Consider the following 20,600-nt stretch of genomic DNA (forward strand, 5'->3'; position numbering starts at 1 on the left):
TTTCTGAGGCTGCAATCCCAATTCACCATCTTATCCAGTGACACTTTCTGCCGGGCTACAAGCCCTGATGTAGGCCATCAGAACTTGTGCCTTTCCTGATCCAGAGCAGTAGCCCCGTCTGCTTCCTTCAGCCCCTTTAAATCTCACAATCTCGCCCTGAACTTGGCTATGGGGAGGGAACCAGAGACAAAGGAGGAAACAGGGAAAATGTGGCTTTTTCTGCCTTTTTTTTTTTGCCTCCCCCAAGGTCTTCTCTTGTTCCCCTGAGGCAGCTAGGTGGCCTAATGAGATAAACTGCCAAATTTAAAGTCAGGAAGACCCGAGTTTTTGACTGAGATGCTAATTGTATGACTGTGTTCAAATCATTTTACATTTCAGCCTCAGTTTTCTCATTTGTAAAATGAAAGAGTTAAACTCAGTGGACTCTCAGGTCTCTTTGAGAGCTGAATCTTTGATCCTAATCAGGGGAAGGCACAGAGAGTTAATTTGGAAAATGGGCTAAACTTTATTACTTTCCCCACGGCGCTTTTAATCTTGTGCATGTCAGTCAATACAATGCCCCTACACCGATACTCTGATCTCCCCGGCCTGACCCCCTACACATGAGTGTCTGGTACACAGTAAGCATTTAATGTATGCTTGTTGCCCACACTGACCTGACAGATGGAAATTCCCAAGGGTTCGGTGGGAAAGAAGGTTGTAACAGGTTTCCTCTACCTCATCGGTCCTTGTGACATACAGGAATAGAGACTGGGAGTTTTACTGCCCCTGTTTTAGGGAAATTGAGGTCACTAGAGATCAGGAGGTTGCCCTGGACCCTCGCCCAGTGAGGGTGACCCATTCTGGGTCGGACCTGCTTCAGCCCAGGGGAGGGAAGGAGGGGCCAGCGGGTTTCTCTGCTTCCACTCCCTCCATTTCTTTGAGGTTCTTCAGGTTGGAGGCCCCAGTTTGCTCCCCGGGGATGTGGAGCTCCATAACAGACTCTGCACCCCAACAGGAGATTTTCCTAGAGGAGCTGTGGGCCTGTGACTGACCATAGGGGTAGAGGAGGGCTCTATAGAGTCAACATTCATGGCCAGGCCTGTCCACAGAGCTGTCTGGGAGGGGAGCAGGAGATGCAGGATGAACCTTGCTTCTCATTAACAGCTGCTGACCCTCTAGAGGAGCATTTAGTCGGTCTCGCTTGGGCCAGTCCCCACAAGCAGCCAGGTTCTGGGGGGGGGGGTCAGGAAAAAACGAAGTGAGTAGCCCTTGGGGAGCTCATTCCTAGATTCACAGCCTGCTTGCATGGCCATGGCCAGCTGGGAATCACCCGGTGCCCCAGGAAGCTCCAATACTCTGAGTTTGGGAGGAGCCGGAGCGTGAGAAAGCGGAGCCCTCATGATCCCTGCAGCCCGTCCCCAGCAGAATAAACACTGACTGACATTCGTAGAGGGCTTCAGTGTCCGCAGTGTACTTGGTCCCTGCTCACATCTAGCCCCTTTGGCTTTGTGAGGTGGATGCTCTCATGGCAGTAAGCAACTAGCCCAGGATCGGGCCTAAAGGGGCCCGCGGTCAGGCCTTGGGACCTTCTTTGGCAGTTTGTTCACTCACCCCCTAGCTAGCCCAGGAGAACAAGGGGAGGAGCGGCCTGACTGAGGGGGAGAGAAGCAGCATCTCCCTCCTCCCTTCCTCCCCATCAGCCCGCAGCTCCAGGATGCACCCTGGCAGTCCCTGCACTCATCACACCCTGTTAAATAAAAAACACCTGGCTTCCTCAAGGCCGAGGTCCTGAGTAGAGCCGTTAGAGTAGAACCCAGTAGAACCAAGTTAGGTCCAAATAAAGAACTGTGCAACTCTAGGGCGATGTAGAGGAGAGGGCTGCAGGGCCTGGAGCCGAGAAGGTCTGAGTCCAAATGCAGCTTCAGACATTTTCTGGGTATGCGACCCACGGCTAGACCTTTAACCTCTGTCTGCCTCAGTCTCCTGTAAAATGGCGATAACAGAAGCGCCTCCCACCCAAAGTCCTCCTGGAGATCAAATGAGAAAACCTTTGAAATGGTCTTTGCATAGTGGCTGGCCCACGGGAGGTGCTTCTAGCCTTCTTCCCTTTAAGAAAGACTGATTTGAGATCAGTGTTTAGGGCTAAAGGTCCTTCTCTGGAAGGAAGTCAGGATTTCCAGCTCGACTTCATTTTGACAAGTGTGGAAACTGTTGGACTCTGATTTCCAGAATTCCTGGAAGTGGTAAACAGCAGAGGGGAGATCTAACCCGTCCCTTTCCTCCTGCACCTTTAAGCTGTTTTATTCATTGTGACAATTAATCTACACAGGTAGATGGGGATTTTTCCCATCTATGCCAAATGCATTGAATGACTCCTTTTTCCTCCCTGACTCTCTCTGTCTCTCTTTATTCCTTTCTCTCTTCTTTGTCTCTCTTTTTTATCTGTCTCTATTTTCCTCCCTCTTCCTCCCCTTCTCTCCCTCTCTCCTCTCACCTTTCCCTTCCCCTGCCCCTTTATCTCTCTGTGTCTGTCTCTGTGTCTCTCAGTTTCTGGGTGGGGGGAAGGTAGCATTGATACTTTTTTCTTTTTCTTTTTTTTTCAGATCCAGAAGAATAACAGCACACACAAACACACACACACACACACACACACACACACACACACACACAGAGCCTGCAAATTTCTTTCATCATTTTAGCTGAGCTTCTTCCTCCTTCTCCCTCTTCCTCTGCAAAGACCAGTTTCTGGGGGGAGTCTGACAAGTTTCCAAATGCAATCCCCCGACCCCACTTGGCTGCCTCTCCCACCCCTCCAACCTCCGCCTTCTTTCGTGGCTCCCGCGCAGGAACAGACCCTTTGAGGCTTGAAGTTTTTACTTTGGGGAGGAGGGCTTTCTTCTGAAAACCACCTTGAGATTGGCACAAATACACACCTAGCTGTGGGAGGCCCGCCTCAGACCCACTGTTAACGTCCTGGCTCCTAAGGCACTTGCCAGACAGGATGGAGATGGAGAATGGAGACTTGGTGAGAAAGGCTTGGAAAGCCGCCCCGTCACCGCCATCCCCAGTGTTCCCATTTGGAAAGGTTTTCCCCCATTTTTCCTTTTTGGATGCTGACATTGGAGACAGATGTTTTGACGGAAGTTCAAAGGCTTTTCTTATCTCTTCTGATCTCCCTGGCTGGGATCTGGAGACATTCCCCCTCTGTCCTCGCCTCACTTTAGGATTTGCTAAACTGTAGCTGTGGGCTGCTTCTCCACGTTCATAAATGGATATTTATCCTACAGGAACATTCTATCCAAACCTCATCTGACTTTTCTTTGTGCATTTAATATAAAAGTAAACCTGAAGGAAGGTGCCTGCTCGTTAGAGCTTGCTGGCTGGTGGTTATCCTCACCTCCTCCTCTGGTAACTGCCGAGATGAGGAGCGGGGGTCGTACCCCCATTACTTGTTCATCTCAATGGGAATTATGCTTTTTGACCAGATAGAAGTGATTGACACGATTGATCAAAAAGAACAGGCAAAGCCTGCAGAGGTAATCTGGCTCCTAGAAGAGAATGAGGGACGGCCAGGGGGCACCCATCGCATCCTTCGGCTTCCCAGAGTTCCCGTGGCGAATCTAGAGGAGGAAAAGACATATTGCACAGGCATGGATGGGTTTCAGTCGCATCAGTGACAGAAATATTCCCATTGAGTATTACGAGATACCCAAGAGTGTGTACTCTTGTTTTCCTGCACAGCCTAATTGTCCCAATCAATCAAAAAGGACCTACTATGTGCGAGATACTCTGTTAGGCCTTAGATATACAAAGAAAAATTCAGAGCAGTTTCTAACCTCAAGGAGCTCACACCCTAAGGGAGTAGACATGTCTATATACTGAACAGAATGATGGAGGAATGGCTAGTTGAGTGCAGTGATGTTGACATCTCCCTTTTGTGATTCTCAGAGACTAGTTTAGGAGCTCATGATGGCCTTTGGCCACAAAGAAAATTCCCTCCAAACCAATGGGATTAAAGATAATCTTCTGAAATCTACAATTAAAAGAATAAAAGGACTTTTCTGAGGGTTGTCTTTGATACCATAAAAAGTCTGCCCTCTGAAAAGAGAGATAAAAGATTATTTACTTATTGAATAGAATACAAGGAGGCGGGCTACAATTATTTAAACCATACACATGTTGGACCACAGACATATACATATTACTATTAGTTGCTATGTGTCAGCCCCCTGTATGTACCATACACAGCTGCGGGGGCGACAGAGAGGAAAAGGAACAAGTTCCTGCCCTCTGTGAGCTTCCTATCTAGTGATGTTCATAATTAAGAGCGAGGAATGGAATGGTCAAAATGAAGTTTAGTTAATTATTTAAGAGTTAATTCTCTCTGCTTTCAGGACAGTCCATGAGTTACTAGCAGAGGCCACGGTGGTCATTGTATTCATTGGATGCCCTTGGCGGTTGTCTGTCTCTGTGAGTTCCCTGGAATGAGCCCAAGTTAGTAGGCATCCGCCTTTGGGCTCATGAAATGCAATGGCGGCCTTGTTCCTCCTCCGTATCCTTGCACACAGAGCCTTACAAACCAACCAGCATCAGCTCTTCTGGGCTCTTACTTTTAAAAGCAAGCGAATGTTTGCGGGGCAATATTGGAGAAAACTGTGGGAAATATAGCCATCCCCCGCCCCCAGGTTATCATCGCCCTACCAGGAGTGAGAAAGACGATGATGTAATTCAGCTGTTTTAAAGCCATACTGTGTTTTCATTTGGGGAAAAGAAGGGGGAAGCATGCGCAGCCATTCCTGCAGCTTGGACGCGGAAGCTCTCAAGGACGTCAGTGAGAAAATACAAAAAAGTTCATGTGACCTTTGTATTTATGTCTTGTCCATGTACTTTAGTGGGACTCTGCTAAAGATGGAAAAAAAATTACTTCGTTGCCTGATGTATGTTTTTCAGAGATGATAGGGTCATGGATTACAAATGGAAAGGGATCTCAGGGTCACTTTGGCGTGCCCCCTCATTTTGCACCCTGCAGCTGATACAGAGAAACAGAACGACCGCCCTCAAGTCACACAACTAGAAAATAGCAGAGCTGGGATTTGAGCCTAGGGCTCCCTCCACTAAAGGCTATCCCATAATTCCATCTCACTCCTCACTTTTGCTCCCAAATAGATTCTTTTGGACTGGGACTGGGATTTCTTCAGTATATGGGATTCCCATTGTGGAAATTCCTTCTATTGCTGTAACTCAGCGATATCTTCTACTCCTAAAGAGATGCCAAAGGCATAGGGAGCTTATGGCACTGGCCCTGGGTCATACAAGTAATGGATGGTAGGGGTACCCATTGAACCCAGGGCTTTCTATTGCTGAGGTCAGCCCTGTGTCCATTATACCCCAGCTTCTTAAACTGTGGTTTGCATCCCCTTGTGGGGTCTTGTAACTGAATGTGGGGTTCATGAAATTATGATTTATTATCAGTAAGTGCTTGATTTGCATACCTGTACATACAGGTTTATATAGCTGTAAGATACCGGGGGTCATGTGATAATTTCTCTGGTAAAAGGGATCCAGGAGTGGAAAAAGCTTAAGAAGCTCTGCACTGTACCACGCTGCCTCGTCTGCTATCCAGAGTTACCAGAACTGAAGAGTATTTTAGAAAAGTTCAATTGATTAGGTTTAGGATTAACTTAGAAAAGTGACTGAAGCCCACTGAATCTCCTATATTTTATTGAAAACTATGATTTTAAGGACAGAAAGAATTTTGGAGATCATATAGTGAGTCATTTAGAAAGGAAATTACAAAGCCAACCTTTGAACCCAAGTCATTTTAGGCCCAATCTAGCATTCTCTTCACTGCCATCTTGTGCTCCACCTGAAATCCTGGATATTCAGTCAAAGAGGGCTGACTGGTAGCAACAGGTGGGGCGTGGATTTTGTGCCCTCCATTATGGACTACTGAGGTTGCTGGAGTTGAACGAGATGGCTTGGGGATGGGAATTTAGGTTTAATACCAGTTTCCAGGCCTTTGTGACTTAGGGAATATGATTTCCTCCAAAGCCCCAAACCAAGTGGTTGAAGAATGAGCATTTCCCTCGCTGAGGCGTGGTCTACGTGCCCTTCGTTCACTCCTGTGGCTGATGTTGTGGCTGGTTGCCTTCGTATCTGCTGTAGCAGCTTTAGCAAAGTTTTTAATTCAATTACACAAACATTGATAAAGTACTTGTTATGTCTATTCAACTCTTTATTTACTTCAACCATCTTGATATATGAGAACCACTAATCTGTGGCTTTAAGCCAAAGGACCTTTAGAACCCATTAAATGCAAATGGAATTTCTTACCATTCTCTGCTTAATTCATTTAAAAAAATGTCTTAAAAATCCTGACAAGAGTCTTCTAAAGACTATATTTAAATAACATCATGTCAACATGTTAATATTCTTTAAGCTCCTTTCAGATAGGAACTGTGTCTTTTGGTTCTTTTTATCCCCTAACCCATTGTTGAGGACGGAATAGGTGCTTATCCCATGTTTATTAGATTGAATTGAATATAAAAAAAATCCAGTGAATTTGCCCATTTGGTTTTTTTATATTTTCTTTCAATCCACTTTTTAAAATGAGTGTATGAAGCTAAAATAAAATGAATACTATCGGTAGCTAATCAAATAAGGAAAGAAAGAGGGAGCAGAATAGGAGACTGACCTGGATCTCCGAATATTAGAGGAAGTAGATGTTCTTTTAGGGCACTCTCTTCTATGAATGATTTTTCTTTTTACATAATAAAAACTTTTTTTAAAAAGTTCTGCTCATTATTAAATTATTCAAGGACTCTTGAACCATAAAAATTAGCTCCTTTAGTAGGGAGGCTGCTGTGGATACAAGAAGAGGGGGTGTTAAGGCATTCTATCCATAATTCAATTCAACAGCCATGTGTCCCGGGCCTACCAAGCCCAGTATTTTGCTAGATCCTGGGGACCAGGGCCAACGCTAAAAGCACTTCTTGATTTCATGTGCACGAATGAGTGGACACAATTCATAGACAAGAAATAGAATGGCAGGAGGGGAAAAGTGCAATCCTATATGTGGTAGCCGGAGGTCTTTGCCTTTCTGAAAAAACAGAGCTAATGCTTTTAAATGGAGATCTTCCGTTCCTGACACTTCCTGAATCCATTTGGTATAGCCAAGAACTGAGAATGCAAATGCAGGTCCCTGCTTTGCCCATTATCTAATCTCTTCAGTATGAAATGAAACGGGTTCATTGGTATCTCAAGAGAGGCTTTTCATGCCTCTCTGAATCACTCTGTATTTCTGAGTTCACGCATTTTTAACCAATAGAAGATGAACTCCCTTTGGGCAGAGCTCTTACTTTTAAAAGCAAGCAAATGTTTGCGGAACAATATTGGAGAAAACCGTGTCTTTGTGTCTTTGCGTTTGTTTGCCAGCTCCTGAGGCTTGATATTGAATTATTGAATTAATGCCTAAAGACCATCTGATCACCAGAGAGCATCACTTAATGAAAAATTGTAATCAGGGATATCACCATTTCTGATAAACTTCTCTGAGAAGAAGAGGCTCCTTAGCTCCTTCTAACTAAGAGGCCAGAGTTGAGCTTCCTTTCTCCTCTGCTGACATTGCTGGATGAAGGAAGCCATTTCCCACAGGATCACAATCTGTCAGAAAGGATCCTGAGGGTCAGAAAGGTGGGTCAGAAGGAGAATGAGTTAGGTCCCATTTTCAGTTTGGCTACAAAGGTCTTTGAATAGATGAGTGAGGTTGTCCAAAGAGAGAAAGGAAACAAAGCCATCGGTGGTGGGGTCCCGCCTCACACCCTGTCCCCAGACAAAGACAAGTAGCGTGGCAGGGGAGGAGTCGCTTTTCGGCTCCTCTGGGGCCCCTCACTTTCCCGCTGGTGAAGTGGTGATTTGTGTTCTTAAACACTGGCAAAGAGGAATGAGTGAGTGACCATGGAGATGAGATCACTTCAGCTCCCATTCCCAGGTAAAAACAAATGAGAAGACCTGTCGGAATGAGACTGTGAAAGTCATCATGGAATCCTGGATGGAGTGCTGGAGGAACCCTTAGTCCAGTGTTTTCCTTTTACAAGGGAGTCCCCGAGAGAGGAAGAGGCCGGCTCACAGCCTCCGAGGCAGGAAGGGGCAGAGGCTCAGATTCCAAATCCACTGAGCTTCCGACGTTTGTCAAGCTGCCGTCCTGGTGAAACAGAGTTGAAGTAAGCCCAAGAGTAGCTAAATGAGAGTGCAATTCAGCAGGCGTTTCATGGCTGTCTCTCGTGTCCCTGCTTTGCCTGGGATACAGACAAACACAAAGTAATCCCTGCCCTCAAGGAGCTTACACTCTATCAGTCTGGTCTGCATTTGTGCTGATCCAGCCATCCCACGGCATCCCAGGGCAGACGGAGTGAAGAGTTCAAAGTCTCCCCAGTCTTTCTAAGCTGATTCTAAGAAGATAAGACAGTTACAGCACAGTTACCATTGGTTAGCTTTTTAAAGGGTATCCCCTACAAGAAAGCACATCTTTTTATACCATTTTCTTTCCTTTATGAATAATGTCATGTTAAGTGGGAAAATGCATTGTCCCCCGTATCTCACTTGGATGATTGAAAGGTGTGTGTGTGAGTGTGTGTGAGTGTGTGTGTGTGTGCGTGCTCTCACGGTCATAAATCCCCGCCCCAATAGAAATGCTGAAACACATGGATGTTGCAAACATGTGGCCATAGGTATTGTCCAGTGACAGGCTCTTGTAGTGGACTAGTGAAGTCAGCCTTTTTCTCTTCTTGCTTTGATGATATTTTTATACAATTTTATATGCTGTACAATTGAAAAATATTTGCTATTTTCATTTGTAGAACTCTGCTTAGGCTTTTTATCAGATTTGGGGACAGTTGCTCAGCCAAGTTCTCCCACTGTCTCTTTCCCTCTCTCCCTTCCTCCTTTCCATTGTCCCTCCTTCCTTCCCTCCCTCTGTCCCCTCTTCCTTCCTTCCCTTCCTTCCTCCTTTTCCCTTTCCTTGCTCTTTCTTCTTGCTTGTTTGTTTTTCCTCCTCTTTTTCTTCTTCTTCTCCCTTCTTTTCTTCTTTTTCCTTCGCTTTTTCTTTGTTTCCCCTTCTATTTCCCTCTTTCTTTTTCTCTTCCTCTATTTCCCCGTTATTCTCCCTCTTCTTATCACCTTCCTTTCCTTTCTCTTCTTCATCCTCCTTCCCCTGATATAAGCCATTTAAACACCCAGCCAAAAAAGAACCACAACCGTGGTTTTTGCTCCTTCTCTGATGTTGCAGCCCCTCCCCCAGGTGATGGATCAGGTGGAAAACCGAGGCCCAGCCACAGGTTGGAGGAGTTCAGGTGCTCCAGAGGGGTCATCCGACCTTTGTAGGGTGGGTCTCAGGGACGGCCAGCCTCGCCAGTGTGGCCTTCCTTCGGCCCGTCGGCTCGCTTGTCCATCCTAACGTTTGTTTTGGCTTCAATCTGCTGCTGTTTACGACTGTTCAATGAGATCTAAGCCATAGGCCGAAGGCAACAATTGGCCCGGCCTTAGCCATCCATTATACTCCTGTCCGAATGAACCTGTGGACAATGCTTAGTCTGACGTTAAGGAGGCTCGGGAGAGAAGGAAAAAACAACAACCAAACTTGAATCCGAATCTTGCCATTTCAGTGTCTCCTTGAACGTATTCAATGGGGATGTCTCTATGTGTTTTTTAGAGTTTCTTTAAGGTGGGTGATATGAAAATAAATTTATATTTAATGGAAGTCATAGAGATGAATGTATTTGGAAGAGAAAATACACATTGTGTGCGTCACGAGGCAAGAAAATAAAAATCGATTCTAATGGTCAACACTTTACCCCAGTGATTCTGGTTTATCCATTCAAGTGACATCATATTGTATATCCAATGGCAAAAATAAACACTCGAGATTCATGTAAAGAGAATTCTTGTTATCAGAAAAAAGCACACATGTTCTAGTACATAATAACTACTTGTATGTTGTTCTGGTTATCAAATAAAAAACAGATATCCACTCAGTTGGAATTCAAATGGTCAAAGAGCTGTTTTTTCCCCCTCAACTGTTCTCTACATTAATACAATGAGGTCCCCCATATCTATTCTATCATGACTTTTTTCTGTCTTTCCCTAACCCTCAGGTGGACCCCTTTCGTGTCCAGACACTGAGATTATGGTCCTATAAAATCACACCCAAACATTTATAGAATCATAGGATTTCAAGTCTGGAAGTAACTTTAGAGCTAGTTCAGCCTCATATCCCTCTCCTCCCCCATTTTATAGGTGAGGAAATGGAGGTCCAGGCAGGAGCACGACGCAGTAAGGGGCACAGACTGAATTTGAACTCATCTTCTAGTCACCAATAAGTCAAAACCATAGTGGACAAATAAGGAGGATCTGATTGAGACAGCAGGGTAACAATTACACCACCCGGAAAATGTCCCATGAGTGCAAAGCATGATGGGTTTCCCCACAGAGACTCTGAAGAAAGGATTTTGTACTTTTAGGCGGGAGGGTACCATGAGGTCACAAGCCCTGGCTGTGAGAGGCCCATCATCCTTGGCAGTCTGGGCAAGGAAACGTCTTCATTCTGACTGTCTTACCCTTCGGGCCATGAATCCCCACGGAGAAGGGGCAGGACACTGGAAAGCGCTTTTGAAACAGGTTTGGCCCAAGCTGGTTCGTTTACAGCGTAAGCTCCAGGTGGGACTGGGTGTGGTTCAGCTCACACTTAAGGGGGGATGCAAGGACAGTATCGGAACTGGACTTTGCTGGGATCACTAAGGGGCTTGGCCTGTAATGTTACCTTTGGTATTGAGCATTTCTGTCATTATATTAACAATCCCACACTTTAGTGAGAATAACGGGCCCCTAAAGTGCGTGTGGGCATTGGGGCTCTCAGTATCGAAGCTAAAATTAGGGAAATGATGGCAATTGGTTCCAGTCCACCAGAAATATGCAGTGTGAGTTCAAATAAAGGAACCACTTTAGGGGTTACAGTAGCCATTATTCTGAATAATCAGCCATTATTCTGGCTAATCAGGAGCTGGCTGTATCTCAAGAACAATCAGTATACATTGTATGAGTTTATATAATTTCCTAGTCTCAGAATAAAACAACATTCTGAGGGACATTGTGGACTCCTGGAAGATGATCATTAGCCAGGGCTACCCAAGAGCCTCCCTCGTGGCCCAGCCTGGTTTCTGCAGAGTTTCTGCAGCTGCCAGGGGCCCTTGGACCACCTTGCTGATCTCTTCTTATTCTCCAAAATGTAGAGTTTGTGATTGTCCAGGACTTCCATCTGGCGCTGACGGAGGACGACCATTCCCCAGTCAGTATCTCCTCCTCCCATTCACAGTCTTCCACGCCAGATGCAGCCCCTGATCGCATTCATGGAGGAAGCCATTACTGGGGAGCCCCCTCCTCTCCCCGTGTAAGCTGCCCCTCCTCAGAGCCTCATTGGTTACAATGCTAAGAGGTCGAGCCCTTTGCCAACGCCCCCCGCTAAGGCTGGGGTGAGGGCCAAGTGAGACGGTGTTTGGGAAGCATTTTCCCCTCCTGAAAACAGCATTTGAATGGGAGCTGTTATTGTACACACACATACTCACACACAAGAGCTAGGTAGTGCCATGGATAAAGCAGGCAGACTCATTTTCCTAAGTTCAGATTTGGTGGCAGAGACTTACTGTGGCCCGGGGCAAGTCCCTAAGCCTGTCTGCCTTAGTTTTCTCACCTGTAAAGGTATGAAGTGAGCTGGAGAAGGAAGTGACAACGCCCTCTGGTATCCTTGCCAAGGAAAATCCAAAGCAGATGAAGAATTGGATGTGACTGAGAAATGACTAAAGTGTGTGTGTGTGTGTGTGTGTGTGTGTGTGTGTATGAGTGTGTGTGAGTGTGTGTTATGTGTGTATGAGTGTGTATGAGCATCTGCAGAGCCTGGCCTAGGAGAGAGCAGCAGGGGGCTGAGGTCAGTGCCCCCTCCCAGTTTATACCATGAGTGAGAATTGTGAAGATTAGATTATTATTATTATATCTGGATTCAAACCCTGTATCTGACACTAGTTTTGACCCTGCATAACTCACGGCCTCTCACAGGGTCCCACAAAACCTCCGTAGGATGGCAAGAGAACATTTATTAATGTTTACTCTGTGCCAGTCACTGGATTAAAGCACTTTTCCGTATGATCCCCTTTGATCCTCAGAGGCGCTCTTATTTTAATACCCAAAATGCATGTATTTCTACACACACACACACACATACACTCACACACACACACATACTCACACACTCACACACAGACACACTAACACTCACACACACACAGACTCACACACTCACACTCACACACACATACACATAATCTCACACACACACACAACTCACACACACAGACTCACACACACACAGACTCACACACTCACACACACATACTCACACACTCAGACACATTCACACACACACACACAGACTCACACACAGACACACTCACACTCACACACACACAGACTCACACACTCACACTCACCCCCCACTCACACTCACACACACATACACACAATCTCACACACACACACAACTCACACACACAGACTCACACACACACAGACTCACACACTCACACACAGACTCACACACAGACACACTCACACTCACACAAACACACACACTCACACACTCACACTCACCCCCCACTCACACTCACACACACATACACACAATCTCACACATACACACAACTCACACACACAGACTCACACACACACATACACACAATCTCACACACACACTTACACACACACACTCACACACACACAGACTCACAGACTCACACACAGACACACTCACACTCACACACACACAGACTCACACACTCACACTCACCCCCCACTCACACTCACACACACATACACACAATCTCACACACACACACAACTCACACACACAGACTCACACACACACAGACTCACACACTCACACACAGACTCACACACAGACACACTCACACTCACACAAACACACACACTCACACACTCACACTCACCCCCCACTCACACTCACACACACATACACACAATCTCACACACACACACAACTCACACACACAGACTCACACACACACACAGACTCACACACTCACACACAGACTCACACACAGACACACTCACACTCACACAAACACACACACTCACACACTCACACTCACCCCCCACTCACACTCACACACACATACACACAATCTCACACACACACACACAACTCACACACACAGACTCACACACACACATACACACAATCTCACACACACACTTACACACACACACTCACACACTTACACACTCACACACACACTCACACACTCACACACACACTGTGTGTGTATTGTCCTGCATGCACTAATATTTGCATGGACATATGTACGAACATGACACATACAGACTTCGGCCCTTCCTTTGGGAGGCTGGCATACCTCATGGTGCTGACACTGATGGCAATCTCCTGAGCAGAATTCTCAGCCCTGGTTTTGATGCCAGCCTGGGAGTGGGCCCTGACTGTGTCCAGCTGCTCCCTCCTGCCTCCCCCCAGGCTGTGCTGTCCAGAACTACCTGATTTCTCCCTGTCCTGGGCTCTTACGACCCACACTAAAGTCAGTCTCCCATCTCTTCCCCATCAAATAGCCTTCAGGATTTCTAAAAACTCTTGCTGCCAGGAGCTCCCCAGAAGCTCCAATTTCAACGAGTTCACAAAAGGAAAATATTATTATAAAGTTAAAGGTGATTTTAAAAATCTCTCACAAGAATAGATAATCTCAATGAAAGGTAGATACAATTCTTTCTTAGCTCTTCTTTCTCCCCTGGAAATCCCTGCCTTGTATTTCTTTCCCTGGAGCCTGCAGGGCCATAGCTAGGAATTCTAAACCCTGGGGCACCCTAGGCGGCCAGGATGGGAGTGAGGAGGAGCTCGATTCTGCTTCACATTAGTTTCCTTCAGTTTCGCCTACTTTTGTCAATTCAGTGATAAGTGCTGTTATTTCTGCCATTCCGAATTACTGAATATGTTGCACTCTCCACAATCACCATCCTGGCACAGAACTCATGTCGCCTCCCCTGCTTCAGAGAATCGTAGAGCTAGAGGTGTGAAGGAGCGTCCCTCACATCTCGTGGATGAGGAAACGGAGCCGGCATGGGAGGCGTGACATCACCCGGGTACCACAAGCAGCAGAGACAGGGGCTTCTGCCTCCCAGTCTCTTCCTGCCACATGCCGGAGCCCTCATCCTGGCTGAGAACAAGCTCCGGGCTTCCGGAGCCAGGATCAGACTGGCTTCCAGACTTTTAAAGCTTGCTCCTTGCTCTTCAGGCCCCTGAGGTGACGGACGGATTTCCCTCTCTCACTCCAAAAGTTGAGGCTTCTAGGGCTCCGACTGCAGCCCTTGGAGGTACCCAGGTGGCAAGTTAGAAAGATTTTAGTTCCAATATAGCCTCCGGCTGGGAGCCCCAGATAAATCACTTAACTGTTTGCCCCAGAATCCTCCTCTATAAAATGAACAATGAAGCCAGCGACTTTAAAGAGAATCAAATGAGATAATATTTGTACGGTAGCTGCTATAGAGATAATGACTAACTGCCGACTCCTCTCTCCCAGTGGGAGAGCTGAGCCTTCTGCTCCCTAGGGAAGGGTTTTCCCTACTGAACTTCCAAAGATGCTTTTCCTAGGCTTCATCTGTGCCCCAAGTAATACAAGTCTTCTCCCTTGACCCATTTATCCCTTTTCTGGTTGGGTTGACTTCAGTCAATTGACTGACTCATTATTCAAACCAGTTAGACAATTTGGATGAAGTTCAGTTAACTAGGTTGACATCTGAGCCTGGAATATGTATTGCAGATGGCTCTGGGACCTCAATGGCAGCATTCATTATTTCCTTGGTTATTTCCCAGGTTTAGGATGAGAATGGAACCTATTCCCCTTGCCGCCATTGGCTCTTGAAGCAGGGCTACAATCAGCCATGCGGTCATAACACAGTTTTTTGGATTTGATTCATTTTTTTGATGATTCCTCCCAAACTTTCTCGGCAGCCTTTAAGATTGATGCCATTATGTCCATATTGGGGTGAATTGAACACCGTAAGTGATGCTTCTTAGTGTGGGTGCTCCCTCCCAGGCCATAAAGTTAGTCATCGTTGTTCTTTCCTCAGTGAACCCACGGATGGTTGCGTTTTGATAGAACTAATAAAGCTGCCCCTCAAAATGTTGGAAACTCATTCATATTTAACAGGGAACACGGGAAAGCCCCCATGTCCTCTGGCGTCATGTAACTGACAGGGAGAATAGAATCACAGCCTAGGCCCTGTCCGAGGTGCTGGAGCTTGGAGTTAGGGGCTGCTGGTGTTCATAAGGCCTTGGGCCTGGAGTCGGGATGAGGGGAGTTTGGACACTTAACTGGGTGACCCCGGGGCAGCCCCTACTTCTCAGGGTGGTGAAGCCCAAGTGAGGTCTGGGGAGCCCTTCGCACAGGGCCTGTGATCCAAAGGTGACACAGATATCTTACCTTAGACGGGCTGCAGGGAGCTTATCATCATCATCATCACCACTGTCGTCCTCCTCCAGCTTTTAGCATCCCATCGCAGAGCCTCTGGACGGCCATCAGTGTCAGTGATTTTATCTGTCACTAAAAGTATCTTAATGGAACGGAAGAGAGTCACATTCCCATGACTCGGGTCTGCCCTGGGACGTGAGTTTCAGGGCACTGATGGGATTGCTTTGGAATTAGTCAGACAGATCCAAGAAGCCAAATTTAACCCTCATTTAAATAGGAGGAAACAGAAGCCAGTGGGGGTAAGGGACTAATCCAACTCCTCCTGACTGAGTTCTGTGCGCTCTCTCTCTCTCTCCCTGTCTCTCTCCCTGTCTCTCTCTCTCTCTCTCTCTCTCTCTCTCTCTCTCTCTCTCTCTCTCTCTCTCTCTCTCTCTCTCTCCCCTTTCTCTCTCTCTGTCTTTCTCTCTGTCTCTCTCTTTCTCTCCCTGTCTCTCTCTGTCTCTCTGTCTCTCTGTCTCTCTCTCTGTCTGTCTCTCTCTCTGTCTCTGTCTCTCTCTCTCTGTCTCTCTCTCTCTCTCTCTCTGTCTCTCTCTCTGTCTCTGTCTCTCTCTCTGTCTCTGTCTCTCTCTCTCTCTGTCTCTCTCTCTCTCTCTCTCTCTCTCTCTCTCTCTCTCTCTCTCTCTCTCTCTCTCTCTCTCTCTCTCTCCCCCCTTTCCCATCGTCAACTGTGACTCTCAATTTCCTCCAATGAAGTTTTGTCTCTGTTTCTGTCAACTTCCACATCTTCAGTTCAGCAAACCCTTCTTAAGTGCTTGCCAGTCAGGTGATAAGCACAAATTAAGGCCCTGTTATGTGACGGCACCTGCTATGTCCTGTGTAGCATGCTGGCCAGTGGGAGCATGCTGACCACCCCAGAACTGCCTCTGACATGAAGGAGCTCGCTTTTTATTAAGTACAGGGATTAGACAAATTGACACAGATGAGTAACAGCCCCAAACTCCCTTGGGGTTCTCAGCGGGTTTTCCTTCCATAAAAGCAGCTGCAAATTAGCCCGGCTGCCTGTCCTGTGACCTCTCTCATCCATGTCTGCCCATCAGTTTGCCACAGCGTTCTGCCTCGTGCTGAGGGTCTCTGACATTGTGAGGATTCCTTTGGGGGGATCTGTTGGCTGCTCATTTGGGAAAGGAGACGGCACTTTTAGTGGAGAGATCAGAGCAGGGATACTCGACTGAGCCAGGAAGTGAGGCCAGGATTCTGAAGGATGAGGATAGAGGGTGATCCAGGTGCCTTAGAAGACCAGCCCAAAGGGGAAGGAATGATGGATGGAGTGCTCTCTTCAGGGGACAGCTCAAGTCCACTTTGTCTAGAATGCAGGATATTACCAAGGGATGTAACGTGATGTGACTAGAAAGGTAGGTCAGAGCCAGATGGTGGGAGCCTTCAAATATCAGGCCAAGGACATTGTATTTGCTCCCGAAGGCAACAGGGGACAATTGGAGGCTTTTGAACAAGGGGATCTGTTGAATCTTGTGTCTTTAGCTAGCTGTGTAAGGGATAGATTGAAGACAGAGAGTATGGGAGGGGAGTTCACCTGTTAGAAGCTATTGAACTAGCCCAGGAAAAGGGTGATGAAGAACTGAACCAGGTCATATCAGTGGAGAGAAGGGAACACGTGGAAGGAGAAAAAGCAACGTTTGGCAACTGCTTGGCTTGAAGGGGATGGGAGACAGATCGGGTGAGTGGGGAAATTGATGTGTTGCCCTCGACAGAGATGAATTTGAGGAACTGCAGGTCAGTGGGTGGGAGATAACAAGTTCTCCTTTGAGCGTGTTTTTGAGATGACAGCGGTATGTCTGGGAAGATTATGAAGGTGAGTTAGAGTTCAAGAGAGGTTTGAACTGTGTCTATAGATGGAGAACTCTTGGAATCCTCGATCTAGACCTGGAAGGGGCATCAGAGGCCACATAATCCCACTCCTTACATTTACAGGTGGGGAAAAGTCCATAAAACTGTTTGCCCAAGAGTTCACAAGTACTTAATGTCATAGCTCAAAGTTGAGCCCTGTTCCTTCCATTCTAAAAGGGGCGTGCTTTATAACTTATTTTGACGTCTATCTTAGCTGTATAAAAATGCTAGTTAACTATGGATGAATTCACGAGTCCACCAAGGGAAAGAAGAGGAGAAAATTCCAAACAATAGGAGACAGCTATTAGGAGACATCATGAGTATCAGGAGGAGAACCATGAGAATCCCACTTCCCAGAACTAAGGGAGGACAGAATGTCCAAGAGAAGAGAGCGGATGGTGATGACAGAGGTCAGGCCGGGCAAGGAATGAGGAAGGGCTGATGGATTTAGCCATAGAGAAGTTTCATTCTGGTGACGGCGTCAGACAAATGGCAGAGAAGGAAAATTAACCGAGTAGCGAGGAAATGGAGAAAGAGCGGAGTAATACAGGCTGATAGACTGAGAGGATGTGGGCCCGACTGAAGTTCTTTTCAGAATAAGGGAGGACATGGCAGTAAGCAGTGGGGAGAAGGTGTCACTTATGGGTTTCCTGAAGGGTTGTAATAGGTTGTAAGCTCTTTGAGCGTCGGGCCAATGAAAAGCTTTAACACTAAGAACTGGTAGACTTTTATCAGTGGAAAAGAAATTCAGAACAAGTGTTACCTGTATCAGCCTTTCCACTGCACCCTAAGGAAAATGAGACCTTTGTCTCTGCCTTGCAGCTGAAAGCTCTATGACTTGTCTCCCTCATTAGAAAGTGAACTCCTCGAAGTCTCGCTCACTTAACGCAGTGTTTTTATACATGACAGACACCCAATAAATACCTATTTGTTCCATATACGTTCTCCAGAATGTAGCACAGCACCTTGCGTGTAATACCAAAGGCTTCCAGATTCGATTTGATGGATGTTCCTGCTGTTTTTCTGTCCCTTTGTTCTTCAGCCTGCACTCAGCTGCATCCATGCCGCTCTGGCTTTAGGCTCAAAGGCCTGAATTCCTTGGCCCCAGTGACCCTCCCCTTCCCAGCGGGTCTCACTTTTGGGAAAGGGTCATCTGACCTTGCATTATGGACGAGGGGGTAACTCGAGGATGGGTCAGGAAATGTGAAACGATTTGAGTCTCAGCTTTCACATCATAGCACAAGGTGAAGGATGGAATAATGAGATGAAACGGAAGACCCATCACTCATGACAGGCCATTAGCGGGGGTGTCTGATTGAAAGGCAACGTTGCCCAACAAGGTTTTTCTTCCCCAGTATGACTCTTGATGGCTATTTATGACCATTGGTTGAGAAATTGTCAATATTTTTTAAAAAGACACATCAGGGACACACAGTCGGTGCTTGGGCCCATATTTGGATCTTTGCTCTCTTGGTAGGATGGTCTTAGAGGATTCCAAGATACATCCATAAAGCATTCGACAAAGAAAAGCAATTTTTTCCTCCTATCTCCATGGACCTCCATGCCCACAAATAGGGCATCCATTTAAACTATTCCTCAAACATAATTTGAATATTAAATGCCTTTTTAAATTAGGCCCCTCTTCCTACCGTCTCTGCTCTTCTCCCCCCACTCATTATCTTTTTGACTTGTAGAGTCAGTGTGGGGCCCAGCAGGTGATTTCCCTCTCCTCCTTTAGTGATTCCATCATTAGCCATCATTCCCATATAAAATGATCAATCACACCCATCTCCCTATGGCTACTGCCATGTTTGTACCTTTGCCTTTCTGTGGTTTTCGCTGCTACGCTTCCTGACAAGGCCATTTTCATCCAGGTGCAATGCATCTTTACAAAGGACATTCCCACCGCCACATGATGCACAAGGATCACATGGAATATCAGTCTTGAGAGTCAAGTGGTTGGTCAAATGAATCAATGCACAAAATTGGGGGGGGGCTGATTGTTAACCTTTGTTCTAAGAGGACTAAAATGGCATCGTTATGTTTTGGTCAAAGTACAGTTTTGTCAGACGGGCTGATCGGGCCAGTATAAGCTCTATACAGGTCGGGCACAAGTTGGGCATGGGAACATTTGGGTAAAGACCTGTCTGCATTTGTGGATCTCACATTTCTTTTGAGCTACTGCAATCCTGCCCTGCTTATGGAGCACTATGCCTTCTTCGACATGGGCACCCCAGGCTGGGGGTGCTGTACCAGCATCCCCCATGTCTTACAACTGAGTCCAAAGTTTTTCAGAGAAACTTTGAGAGTGTCCTGTATCACTCCTGCTGGCTCCATGGGAGGCCTTACCCCACAAATCAGGCAAATGTATGTTTATCATTGAAACAACATGGGCAACCCCAGGCAGCTAAATGCTTATCAGCTTGTCAAGAGAAAGGATCTCAGTGGTATCAGTTCACACCTGTCAGATGGGCTAGGATGACAGGAAAAGATAAAGACAAATGTTGGAAATGTGGGAAAGCTAGGACACTTGTACATTGTTGGTGGAGCTGTGAATGGATTCAACCATTCTGGAGAGCAGTTTGGAACTATGCTCAAGAAGTTATCAAACTGTGCATGCCCTTTGATCCAGCAGTGGATCATAGGAAGAGATCATAGGAAAGGGAAAAGGACCTCCATGTGCAAAAATGTTTGTAGCATCCCTCTTTGTAGTGGCCAGAAACTGGAAACTGAGTGGCTGCCCCTCAGTTGGGGAATGGCTGAATGAGTTATGTATATGAATGTTATGGAATATTATTGTTCTTTAAGAAATGACCAGCAGGAGGATTTCAGAAAGGCCTGGAGACACTTACATGAACTGATGCTGAGTGAAATGAGCAGAACAAGAGATCTTGTATACAGCAATAATAAGATTATATGATAATCAATTCTGAGGGACGTGGCTTTTTTCACAATGATGTGATTCAGGCCAGCTCCATTAGAATTGGGATGGAGAGAACCACCTGCACCCAGAAAGGACTGTGGTTCCCGAATGTGGATCACAACACAGTTTATTCACCTTTTGTTGTTTGCTTGCATTTTGTTTTTTTTCTCAGTTTTCCTTTTTGATCTAATTTCTCTTGTGCAGGATGATCCATAGGGACATATGTATAGAACTGTATATGTTTAACC

The 20,600-nt window shown here is 46.3% G+C and overlaps 1 protein-coding gene across 8 annotated transcripts in view; it reads left to right on the plus strand.

The window, feature by feature from the left end:
• PDE1C (phosphodiesterase 1C) overlaps window positions 1-20,600 on the plus strand; it is a 404,822-nt gene that overhangs the window by 365,193 nt on the left and 19,029 nt on the right. Inside the window, exon 19 of one of the 8 annotated variants that reach the window (XM_074284353.1) lies at window positions 2,586-10,505. The exons of 6 other annotated variants lie outside the window; for them this stretch is intronic. In XM_074284353.1, the coding sequence (XP_074140454.1) occupies window positions 2,586-2,599 (14 nt within the window). In that variant the 3' untranslated portion in view covers window positions 2,600-10,505. Of the gene's footprint in view, window positions 1-2,585; window positions 10,506-20,600 lie in introns of those variants that run through there. One more of the 8 variants, XM_074284352.1, reaches the window with a different exon arrangement.

Source organism: Sminthopsis crassicaudata, chromosome 1, assembly GCF_048593235.1.
Source record: "Sminthopsis crassicaudata isolate SCR6 chromosome 1, ASM4859323v1, whole genome shotgun sequence".
Classification (NCBI taxonomy): Eukaryota; Metazoa; Chordata; class Mammalia; order Dasyuromorphia; family Dasyuridae; genus Sminthopsis; species Sminthopsis crassicaudata.